At 38.2% G+C, this 13,513-nt stretch overlaps 1 protein-coding gene across 1 annotated transcript; it reads right to left on the reverse strand.

Annotated features, from left to right (window-relative positions):
• Nucleotides 1-147: 147 nt before the first annotated feature.
• LOC310955854 (ATPase inhibitor, mitochondrial-like) lies at nucleotides 148-2,210 on the reverse strand. Its single transcript, XM_083925926.1, has 3 exons — nucleotides 2,052-2,210; nucleotides 561-673; nucleotides 148-454 (listed from the first exon to the last, which is right to left on the reverse strand). The coding sequence occupies exons 1-3, from the start codon at nucleotides 2,121-2,123 to the stop codon at nucleotides 313-315; spliced, it is 327 nt and encodes a 108-aa protein (XP_083782052.1). The 5' UTR covers nucleotides 2,124-2,210; the 3' UTR covers nucleotides 148-312.
• Between the last annotated feature and the right edge of the window lie 11,303 nt (nucleotides 2,211-13,513).

The following is a 13,513-nucleotide window of genomic DNA, read 5'->3' on the forward strand; positions in this document are numbered from 1 at the left end:
AATGCATCTGTCTGCAGAGACTACATACAGCACCACTGCACCAGCCTCTGATTTAAAAAAAAAAACACAGTTACTATGAGCAGGACAATCTACAAATGTCATTATTAAGATAAACATATACAAAGAGTCTCACGCATGTTCAAAAGCTCCCATGAAATTGAAAAAATTAAGCACTTTATTGATATTAAGGATGTAAGTATGACGTGTCATACAAGACCTGCCTTGACCACTCGTAAATCAATTAAGAATGGGCGATGATTGACTTGGCAATCATTTGGTCAGAAGGAGAAACGAGAACAGGCATTCCCAGCTTCAGTCATCATGTTTGAGCTTTCTGATTTTGCCTTTGTGGCGGTCAATCTCCCTTTGTAGCCGCTCGATTTCCTTCTTATGATGCTCTATCTCTTCTGAGTGATGCTTCCTCAGCGCCTCCATCTGCTCCTTTTCCTTCTGCCTGTGTGTGGAAATGAAAGTGATGAGAAACAGGGTTCAAATCTTGTGGAAAACCCAGGACACATGCATGAGCCTTCGACAGTGTGATTAATATAATGGCTTCTCACCTGAAGTACCGCTCTTCCTCTGCCACTTCCCGCTTTCCGAACGCACCCCCCGCCTCCCTCACAGAGCCTCCTCCACCGCCACCTTTGCCGGCACCCTTGCCCAACTCGCCGAGCTGGGATTAGAACAGTGCATCGTCACAATTCACATATAAGTAAAGTTGCTAATATTCCAAGACTGTCTTCTGGTGGTGAACAGAACTTTCTTTAGATAAAAAAGCACTTTTGACCATCTCATGTTTGTAAATAAAAACACGCATAAGTAAATACATGTCAAGTAAAAGTGTTAAACCAAGATAAAACCAGATAAACCAAGTTTCCCTGAACAATGAAATCCTTTCTTTGCCTTCATACAAACAGTTATGTTACACATTAGTAAATATAAAAAGGTATTTCTCTATTATAGTATAGTATATTCCATTTTAATCTACTTTATACTCTTACTTCACTGCATTTAAGAGGAAATATTATACTTTTACTCCACTACATTTATTCTGTAACTTTAGTTTCTAGTTACTTTACAGATTCAGGTTATTAACACAAAATATTATCAACAAATTAAATATATTGTTATAGATTAAGCTACATATATAGGTACGTATATATAGTACATAAAATAAGCCCAACCCTTATCAGCTGCAACATTTAAGTGATATTTACATTAATATCAATAATTATAATCTAATAATAAAATATTCTGAAATGAGCCATCATGCATAATGAGCACTTTTACTTTTTGTAGTTTAAGTACATTTTGATCCACTTTTACTTAAGTTGGGTTCACTTCACTGTGTGAAATACTGAATTCGATCTCAATGTGCAATAGTAATATCTTTCCTCTGAGCCTTAGTGTGAATTTAAAATATTCTTAATAAAATCCTGTGTTTATATTGTTCATATCTTTACCATATTTCCTACAATTTGGTGTTTCTTAGTGGTGCTTCTTCTATTTTTGCTATCCACTTTGCTGCTGTAAAAATATAAATGTCCCCTTTGTGGGACTAATAAAGGAATATCATAAATTAAATGTTGAATATAGGACTTTTACTTGTAACATAGTATTCATACAGAGTGGTATAGTGTTCCTGTTATTGTTTTTTTTTTTAACATTTCCCTGTGTTTATATTGTTCATATCCTTACTACAATTTGATGTTTCTCAGTAATGCTTCTTCTATGTTTCCTATCCACTTTTCTGCTGTAAAAATAACATTTCCCCTTTTTGGGACTAATAAAGGAATATCTTAAGTTTAATGTTGAATGTAGGACTTTTACTTGTGACAAAGTATTCCTACAGAGTGGTATTACTACTTTAACTGAAGTAAATAACTGAATACTTCCTCCACCACAGACAGGAGACAACAACAAACCTGCAGAACCAGTTGCTTCCTGTACACGTTAGCACCCGCCCAGCCCTGCTAACTCCTGTGCTGATGATAGCATGCTAATGCTAACGTTCAAAAGTCAACAGTCACATTACCGCAGTGTAACGTTACCTGATCAGACCCCCATCTGATCTGAGAGACGACGCATCTCCTTAAGTTTGCAGTCAGAAGAAGTCTTGACATGCTGATGTTATTAAGTGCTTTATTGCAGCGGGGCAGAGAAAAAAAATTGGTGTTTCTACTCCCAGCTGGAGCTAAAACTGCGGAAATTTGAGGTGTCTCTCACATATGGGCGTGGAAACAACAGGCACCTCTGAATCATGTACGCTTGTTGCTGCTGCCCCCAGGCGGCGAGGGGGGAGAACTGCAGGAGACGTACACTTGAGATTTGCAGCAGCCAGTGGTGGAAGAAGTACTCACATCTTGTACTTAAATAAAATAAATACTCCCTTAGAAGTCAAAGTATGCATTGACATATTTGCTTAAGTAAAAGTACAAAAGTATTAGCAGCAAAATATACTTACAGAACCAAAAGTAAAACTACTCATTATGCAGCAATGGCTCATTTCAGAATAATGTCTTGAACTATTTTCTCTGCCGGGTAGCTTGGGAATTTCCCCTGTAGATCGATCAAATCTTATTGTATCTTAATATATAATAATACATGAAATGAATGCTTTTGGAGATATTATGTATTAGTCTGCAAATAGGTTTAACAATTAGTAATAAAGTAATAAAAAGTAACCAGTAACTAAAGGAAAAAGCCCCCCATCCCCATTTTCTGAAAAACATGAATTGTCCCCCCAATAAAAATACCCTAAATCATTACAAATTTAATACATTCATTATCAAACTTCACATTTTAGAATCGCAGCTAAAAAGAAAGGGTTGAAATGGTGGGTCAAATAATGTTTGACATATATATTTCTGACTCCACCTTCCATCACTGGTCTCTTCCACAATCATGCAAATTAGTGGGTAGACCCTTAAAATTGAGATTTACTAATATAACAGTTAAGTATTGATAATTAGGGTATGACTAAGCAGAGATGCACACTGTTGGCTGTTTAGGACAAATAAACAAATTAAAGGAAGGTAAGCACAGTAAATGATTCCCTGTGCAGTGCTTTTTGAACGATATGATGAGCCTCTACAAAGTTGTGATTTATGGTGGCATGGGATGAGTTGCATACGGGCAAAAAAAACCCAAAAACTTTTGTGTGTGCCCCCAGATCCTGACATCAGCTCTGCACCCCTGTACCTAACCCGGATACCTTACAGAATTTCCATGGGGAAGGGAACTCCAGTCAATATTTGTGAACATGATGCACTCACTCTCAAAGGCAGAAACCAGAGAAGTGAGTGTTACACTCATCTGCACAGGGGGAGGGCATGTCCATGTATGATGACTCAACACATCTCCTTCCATCTGCAGTAGTTCAGCCAGGATCCACTCCAAAAACAAAAAGAAAAGGCTCAATATTTGTATTTACTTACATCTATATTACCGCAGCATGTTGGTATTTTAGTGCAGTAAGAGTACATCTAGGTGTCTTGCGTGATAGGAACTTAGTTTGAATATTTCACTTTCTTGCCCAAAGTTAAATGAGAACATCAATACCACTCTCACATTTGTCTGTTAAATATAAACATGCATCTTCTCATCTAACTCTCTGCAAGAAACGGATTTCACAAATGTTGATTTAAAGATGGAAACGTTCATTTTCACAATTCATTGTCTACCGAGCAGTTCAGACTTTACTCGATGACATCACAAATTTGAGTTTTAGCACTCTGGTTTTTGGATTTGGGAGAGAGTTGTTCATGTTTACTAAATGGGTGTAGTTCCCATTAAAACATGTGTGAGAAACCTCAATTGATACAATTATAATTGGAAATTAACTTTGTTATTACAGGTCAGAAAATGAATAAAGGAATAAAGGAAATCATTAAGTACCAACTATAGGGAAAACATTTCAGCATTGGAAACTTAATATATATACTTTGTGTACTTTCAATCGGATGCTCATAGAGAAGAATCCAAATTTGACATGTTCAACTGGATGCTCTGCACAGATTAAGACTCGAGATTACACAACCTCACAAACTCATTTTGATTCATTTATCAGAAGTGTGTTCATTTTTCCTGTGATTAGCAACAAATGACATGGGCTAGATATTTCCAGGAAATTATTTATTGGGTTACTCAATTTTCATGCAATAGTTAATCAAATGTCCCTGTTGCAGTGTAACCACACGGTACGAATATTTCATAAAATTATGTTATTCATAATTTGTTTTAGTTTTATATTCTACAGGTCTCCCAGGGCACTTATATGGGACTGAGGAAACACAGTGTAGTGCTCAAGAATTATTCCTCCATCCATTTTTTTACCAGTGACCAGCAAACAGTGGGAAAACCTGCACGCTCCCATAATCTGTCATTTGTAAACCAGCCTGATGCAGAGATACCAAAGATTTTGCAACAATACAAGATGCATAGATTTCCCCTCCTGTGTGTTTCATTTGTATCTATTGATCACTCCTAAGACCCTGCACAGGCAATCTAATTCATTTCATGCTCATATTTTGTGACCACAGAACTTTACAGCAATCCTTGTGTTATGAGCCTATTACTCAAAAGGATCAGACCCAGCAGTGCTCATCTCTCAAGTGCTGGATGAGGCTCACTCAGCAGCACAAAGGGAAGCATTGCACATTGTGGGTGTTCAGTACAGATGACTCATAATGGAGTCCAACTGATGGAGCGTCCTCGTCAGACAATGCTCAGCTCAGCGAAGTGTCGTATGAGCTCACCGCCGACACTCACCTTTCATCGTCTGAATCCAGCACAGTTGACGGTCACTGAGAGGGCTGTTGTGATGACGTGCTGAATCCTGTGAAGTCCAGCAGTGATGGCCGTGATGATCCGGATGCTCCTGTGAAAAGAGAAGAATGCTTAGTTTATTGTGCCACTGTGTTCTGTCTGCAACATCCTTGGTTTATTCTTATCGAGTGAGGAAACAAATAAAAGGACCTTATAAAAGCTTGTAGGTCTATACTGTACAAACTGTGGACATTATGCAACCAAACAATAACAACAACAACAGGCTTTCTTTCCTCTGAAGTAAAGGACATTCCTTGCTTTCCCAGGTTAGGTTTGAACACTTAAAGATACACAGTATTTTGCACATTATGCTTTTCCACATCAGTAAGACGAAGCAACTGCAGTTACACTCTTGCAACAAATGGTGGCAGCATACTCTCGTACAGCTGGAGCACATCTGCTATGTCTTGCTGTGAATGTGAATAAGCTTCACAGCATTCATATATAACAATTCCTTCTTCTCTTATAATGGACGACAGCAAGTGGCAGACCCATTTTGCTTTAAATTAGGATGAAACTGAGTTTCACGGAAAACAATTAATGTATATATAATATAATCATTATTGAACAGAAAGCTCACAGACGTAGCTGATTTTCCTGCATTTGTCACATAGCTCTGAGGAAAAACCAGATAAGTGCAAAATTGCTGATAAATAAAATATACTAAATAATAAAATAAATGTGATGATAACAATGATTACGATAAGCATGATATCAGTTATGAGCATCCTTGTTCTTAAATTGATTGATACATACAGCATATTACTTCCATATGAATGCCTTTTAGTGCAAAATTACCTCTCATTTTAAAATCAAAGATGACCGAATAGCACCGGAAGTCATCTTATTGTGTTTGGGAGAAATTATCAGCTAACACCCTGAGGCAAACTGAACTTTGAGTGCTGTTTTTTTTGTTACTGCTGTGCGCATTTGTGCATGTTTTTCTGTGATCATGTATGGACTTCCGGCCCACTGGATACAGAGCAGCCAGTTATCTGGATCTTTTCAGAGATGCTCACCTCGCTGGCTCAAGTGTTGCCATAGGAAATAGTATCCTGGCAACAGCACTAACCTGAGCAAAGACAAAGTAAGGTCATGCACACAACAAGATGTGGTACAATGTTCCTGTATGAACGACTTATTTTCATAACCCCTACTTGCAAGGACATTCATTATAATTTTGTTATATTAACCTTTCAGCATTTTCACATTATTATTCCGTATGCATTTAGTGTGAACTCACATTAGACTTGCATGGCTCCATTTTACAGACTTTTACAAACCCACATGTTTGGATGTCATGCATAATGCTTATAATCTGCCTCCTTTTGCCAATGCACTCTCAATAATTGCATGAAATAGCGTTCTCATCTGAGATTCATTCACACCTCTGGCAAAAAGCATGTGGATATACCCCTGGGGATGTAACTGAACCTTTTGTTTAGGAAAAAGAGCACATATTGTGGTAGGTAATAGCACTGTGTTGACGTGGAATCACTTTAGTGAGGTATTGAAATGACAAATGCATTCATTTCCTAGAAGCATCTATCTTGTGGAAACACATTTTTTTGAAAACATGGAATATATGGAAATTCAAGTGCATGTGAATTGTAATGCAAGCAACTGTAGGCTACACTATATATGATATTTTGAAAGCAAAAACCCTGATCGGTATTTTGAATGTATTAAGACTTCTTGGATTCCTTTATGTGTATTCGGCTCATCTAAAGCTGCTGGTGCTGAAACTGTTCTTAATCTCCACCCTCATGAGCAGCCTGGATGTCACCGCCGTTGCCATGGTGACCGTCAGGATTGATAAAGAGGTCCAGATTCTTTGTGTTGTGTAAATACAAGGTCTTTTGGCCGAGGAAATAAGGAATAGCAGCCATTATTTACCAGAAACACAGGCAGCTTGGCAATAATTAAAGAGGAATTGACTTGTTTAGCAGACTAATTACAATGTGAAGAGTGTGCCCAAAAACAGGAAACGTACATTACTTTTCCCCCCAACTTGGCAGGACTGATTCAGACTGCTCTCTCAAAGCAAAGCTGTTGTAGCATTCACAAATAGCTGCATTGTAATGTAAAAGCGTTGACTCTAACATTGATAACTGCCCCCTTACAATCACAGAATTGTCTGGACTCGTGAGAGACACAATGTTAGGTTGTAATGCTGATCTAAATGCTAATGTCAGTACGCTTACATGCATGCAATGACGATGATAACATGCTTGTGTTTAGCAGGTATACTGATAACCACGTCCACCGTCTTAAATTTGGCATGTTAGCACACTAACATTAGATAATTAGCACTAAACAAAAAAAATCCATTTTTATATACAGTCTATTGAATATAACTGTATTCATCCTCTGCCTAAAAAGCTCAGTTTTTGTGCATGCATCCTGAAAAAGCAAAGTCTGCCCTGATTGGTCAGTGTTTCCGGGTCTTCTGCAAGGCTATGGAAGCAGGCATGGACACCAATCAAAGATGGCGGTGCTTTGGGGGTATGACACATGCGCAGTGGAACTGGAGCTGCGCAGTTCTCTTTCTAGGATAGTCAACACCTATTGAGCATCATTGTCATTACTGATCAGATTTTACTGTGCATGTGTAATACCCCCGATGCACCGCCATCTTTGATTAAGTGACATAGCCTTTTTGTACTAGTCTTGGTCTTCTGCACCTGTGTTCACAGTCTTACATCGACATCACAGCCTGGGAATGACAATAGCAGTACTATAGCAGGATTCTCTACCTATATACAGTAGAGTTGTGGCATCATAACCCTACAGAAGCCCTGACAGCACTTTTAAAGACATAGTTTATGATTACGGGGTGTGTGCATTTCTCTGTGCATTGAGCGCTTTGATACCTTCACAGTATTATAAAGCACCTGAACAATTTAAAAAAGACATGAGAACCTCATCTTTAAAATCCAGACTCGATGATGGTGCTAAATGAAAAATTAAGGGAATAACAAAGTGATTCACTTCATCCTGAAGAGGACATTTATACGTGTGGATGCTGATTCATCCAGTTGTTGTTTAGGCATTTCAGTGAAAACCAGAAATGTGAACCTTTGGGTGATGTTGGAGGGAAAGTCAGATGATGAATGTCAGTACAAATCCAACCAGTAGCTGTTAAGATACCTCACAGAATAAGTGAAAACTTTGACCTGACTTTGACTAGAGGACAAGTGAGGAAATTACCAGTCACTAGGATTTATCCCCTGGGTGCCATTACAGTCTGTACAAAATGTAATTTCAATCCATCCAGTAGAGACAGGTCACCGAGAGCCAAATGTTAACCTGATTAAGGCACAAGAGGAAATTTAGTCAAGGAATCACCAAAGTCATTAGGTTTCATCATGAATATTTGTACAAAATGGAAATGCGTTTCATAACTGTTGAGATATTACATTCTGGACCCAAGGGCTGTAGACAGTTTCAAAGATGTAGACATAAACATTCAATATGTGTCCTAGTTTATTTCCTGTTGCAGTGTAACAGCGCTCAAACTCAGACACATTTTCAATTTTTATTTTTACAACTTTGAAAAGTTCTACAGAGCCACGGCCAAACATGACATCTCCTCTTCACAAAGCAATGTCTGTTCTCCATGTCTCCACAACTATTTCAATTAACTTGCAGCCTTACTACTGACTCATTTGCACCTTTACTTCTGACTCACTGACTTTAATTGAACCCTTTTCAAGGTTCCAGATGATTTTATTGTACAGATTGTCCTATACAATACAATATTATAGCTGTCTGCATTCCACCAGGACCAAAGCCGTCATTAGCCTCCCACAGTCTAGTCAACCCCCTGGGGTTAGCATATGGTCTGAAAGTAAGACCAGTGGTAATATCCTCCAGGAAACCACTCTCAAGAGAGTGCTGGCATTTAGCTATGACGCACAGACACAGCTGTAATCCACTTATTGTCATTCACAGGTAAAGGAGCCACATCAGGAGGGAAAGTGCAAGGGAGAGAGAGAGAGAGAGAGAGAGAGAGAGAGAGAGAGAGAGAGAGAGAGAGAGAGAGAGAGAGAGAGAGAGAGAGAGAGAAACACCAACAGTGTTTGTATAAATACAGTATGTGCTTATTTCATATTAGTGATAGACCATGTAATATCAACCTCTACAGTCTACACTACTGATGTCCTGAGTAGTCTGTGAGAAATTCTTCCGTACAAAACAGATAAGCATCTCTTGCGCTCTGAAGGACATGAGTATAATTTGAGCTGAAGGACATGCTGTGCCACAGCTGAAAACAACGGATAGCTAATCTTCACAATTTAAGTTTTTTTTCTCCAGTAATGACTTGAAACCTGCACAGTTTTGTAACAAACACAGCACGACACAATACTTTCAACTGAACATATAATCAGTCTTTGTTCAGATTGGTGATTTTTGAGTGTTTCTTTTTGGGGGTAAACATTAATATTGTACGTTTAAGACTCTACTTTCAATATTAATAATGTAAATATATAACTCTTATGAATCATAATCAGCTTTAACGGTCAAGTAAGTGTGACACATGCATCTTGATGTACATGCACGGAAATAGACATTCAGCTAAAAACAAGGCAAACAAAGCTGAAGAGAGTTAAACATAAACATTTAACTGTTACGTAATTATAAATATAAGTATGAAATTGTAAACGGTGTGGCAATCGTGCAATGGGGCAGAGTGCAAAGGGTGCTAGATAAGATTAAGGGATAAGGGATATATAGGAATTCAGTACACAACCAACAACAAACAAAGAGTAGAGATGAGTTTTCACCATGAGGTTAAATTAGTAGCAGTTCAAAGATGATCTCCGTCAGCAGGTGGAGTTTCCCCAGTTATCCCCCAGTTTTCAAAGTTCCTATTTCTCTGACCAGTTTAAGAGAAGAAATTACATCTACAAACCCATGACAATGCTGACAATCTGCTGATGAGGACTGTGTAATTTAAAGCTGCACAACAGCTCCTTTATGGACCTTATGATTAGAAACCACTGCTTTGTGTTGTTGTTCGAACTGTGTGTGTGTGATACCTTCATTGTATCCACATACCTGCATGTAAACAACATTTTTTACACAACAGTATACAGACATAAAGTGGATGTTGTGTTGTATAATACTGTGCGCTCTGCAGAGAGAATTACTGACAATATCAAAAGTAAAATACAAGGTTCCTTATATTCAGTAAAGTTAGCGTTAGTTTTATAATAATCATGAAAATATTTTGCCCTTCAAAAAAGAAGACATTTATTCATTTAGCTAAGTTGAAGTGAGTCCACTGAATTGTTATTCAGGGTTAAAGAAAAATACATATTTCTTTTTTTTTTAGACATAAACAAACCCTCTCTTTCATTGTATTCTGTTATTTAATTTCTCTTAGGGAAAAACCTTTTCTTCTTCGCCAGTCCTGAGGATTAGCATCTGCTGTTTCTATAGCAACAGCCTCCAATTAAGAGAAAGCCAGGAGCTCACAGTTGCTGCCAGCAAGGTGCTAATTGATACTGGATTTCATCTCTGGAGGGGCGGGGGGTTGAGATGAGAATTGTGTGAGTGTATGTGTTGAAAGGTAGGGGGTCGACATCGACATAGGATGTTATTAGCATTGGGACTCTGTTTAAGACACGCACACACACACACACACACACACACACACACACACACACACACACACACACACACACACACACACACACACACACACACACACACACACACACACACACACACACACACACACACACACACACACGTTATTGTGATTTCGATTGAATTTGATTTGTTAACGGCTGAAAAGGAGAGAGAGATGGTGTCCTTATAGATAATATTGACTATGCAACAGTCTACAGCTGGCATCTTTATAGCTACATACAAACTGTCGATGTACGATGAGGGCATATAGCATGTAGGTGTAATTGGTAGTTGCAACCACTTGCACGTAAAAATGTGAATGTATAGATTATACATTCATATTCATTAGTCAATCTATGTTCTTGCTCACCGATTGCAACTTTCTGCAGGTCATGACATAAAAGAAATATAGATAAGGGCTACAGTGACTTGTGAGCAGTAGGCTGCACAGATGATTTAAATTAGCACATAATGTTCTACAAAGCAAAAGAGAAAATGGTGCATACCATGTGACACAGTTACACTAAATGCAGTGAAAGATGGCACCTACAGTAAAGCACCATTTGCCAGTCTGCTCTACAGCTGACCTCACAAAATGAGCAGTGCTACACAAATGGATGATGTTAATCTCCTTTTTCTTATGCCTTGCAGCAGAATTACAGCACACTGGTTCAATTAAAATGAAGAACAAGAGCTGATTACATGGAGAAGAGAGAAGAAAAAGTGACAATACTGCAGCCAAAACTAAAATTAAACTATTGACAACACGTCCTATTTTTAAAGAGGTCAGAATCATGTTCTTGCCCCTGTCAAATGTGTTTGTTTTCTCATTACTCAACTTCATAGGTATTTTTTCTTTTTAATGATTTGCCTCCATACAAAGCATTAAAATAGAACAGAGGAGAATTGCACTTTCATCATCTTAAGAGATTGCTGTGTTTGTTCCTGCAAATCACGTCTATATTTAGAGAGCAAAACGTTTGCCAGAGGCTTTAATGTGGCATGGGTTTAAAATCTATTTCTTCATGTTCTGTCTCACTATCTGCATATTGCAATATTGCAAATAATAAAATACTCCCGCACACTGTCTCTCTTAAGGCTGAAATGCTTATTGATTACAATGTTTCAGTCCGTCTGACCTTGATCAGGTATATGGGCAAGTATATATATATATATGTGAGCTGCCTTAATCAACACATCAAATCAGAGGACTACAGAGATTGGTTTGACTGACTTTGATTTGGTATCCAAAACCTTTGACATATTGAGATTTCTTCATTTTAAGCAATTGGATGGTGAGCACTTTAGGTTCAGGAAACTGTTCAGAGACAGCCTTATTGTCAATATACCTATGAAAGCAATACACCCTCCGAAGACCCTGGGACTTAAGTTTGTGCTTGTTAAATTTCATGAGGCTGTCATTATCCTAGAGGGCACAATAGGTCATTTCATACAGTGACAAAAATGGTCTTACTACAATTAAGTGGTTACTATGGGGATTAACATACCACATTAATACAATTGGGCTAGTTGAATCCATATGAGTCACAGCTTTCCAGTTATTCCCAGTTCATGTAATTCCAAGACTGTGCACCAGCATGCATGAATAGTCAAATACACCATTTGAGAATAGGTGAAAATAACACAGTAATCTCAGCCAAGATTGTTTGCCAGTGGCCCCGCAGGTCTCTTACTAAGGGTGACACCTGGGGTAGAATAGCCCTTGCCAAAATGCCCTTGGTAACCTGCCATACCCCGTCTCCATCCCCTAGTAGAATAGAGTGCAGGGCAGAGGGGTTGTTTAGTTGAATCGGTCTAGTCTGCCTGACTCATTGAATGGCCCCGGCCACGGCTCTGAAATATCAATAGCCATGACGCTGTCCGTGGTGCTGAAGTAGCAATTGTTTGTAGTTGCCACTCTTTCTCCCGCTCTCTGTCAGTTTCATTTTGGATCTATATTATTTTCTATACTATATATTATAGCTGGGGGTGGTGTTAATAAATACAGAACCAAAAAGCGGTCGGCTACTGAATTAAACAAACTGGGTCTGTTGAAAATTAACAAAGCGCCTACTGACCATTACAATGTGTTTGCCAGGTGGACTGGAAACAAAATAAAATTGTCCACTTCAGCTTGCTGGGATGGTGATTTTACTTTTGAACTTCTATTATTATGGGTGTTTATTTGTTTTGTTCTGGTTTAGAAGTTGTTTGTTCAGTTGTCCTGAATCCGATGATCACAAGACTTCAGAGAACATTTAAAGTTGTATTTCACCTTCATGATGTGTCTACTCACCAATAATCATGGATCGTACTCTTCATGTAATATAGATGTGTTTTTATTAGAAATAAGTCACATTCATTTTGTGCTGTGAAAACTGTACATATACAGGAGGTAAAACAGAACATAATAAACAAAGTTGTGACAAGAAAATACTGGTGGGTATTTTCAGTACAAGTAACTCGAGGTATGATTTGGGTTGAGGTAAGGACATGGGAAATTGAAGGAACAGGGGGTTTGGCTGGTAGTACATACTAGTGAGTTACTGACAAGGTTATCAAAAACACACTATTACAGAAGACATGAGGATCAATTACCCCTCGCTACACAGCGGAGAGTAATAACAAATATCCTGAAGCACAGTTTACAGATATTCATAGGCTATCATTCATTCTATATAATGTTTGCTTTATAGAAGTACAATTATCTACCTGTCACAAAGTGCTCCAAATATGGAGTCTTGTGCTAACAAATCTCTAGTGAATAAATTCCTTGAATTACTAATACAGATTTGTTATACAATATTCTCAAAAGCATGTATTTGCTCTGTAAATATGAGGAAGATGGTATAAAAGTGTTTAAACATTGGTAAGAAAAATTCTGTCTAAATCATAATATCAGTCTTGCTTGAGCATCAAGCACCCATCATATTGCACTATTTCACACTGATGGCTAAAAAACACAAATGTGTTGAAGTCTCGAGGACCTGGCGCTGCACTGGAAGTTATATCAGCGCCAGGAGCCTCTGCTCGGTCCAAGAGTCCTGCA

This window comes from Echiichthys vipera (assembly GCF_963691815.1).
Source record: "Echiichthys vipera genome assembly, chromosome: 13".
In the NCBI taxonomy this organism is placed as follows: domain Eukaryota; kingdom Metazoa; phylum Chordata; class Actinopteri; order Perciformes; family Trachinidae; genus Echiichthys; species Echiichthys vipera.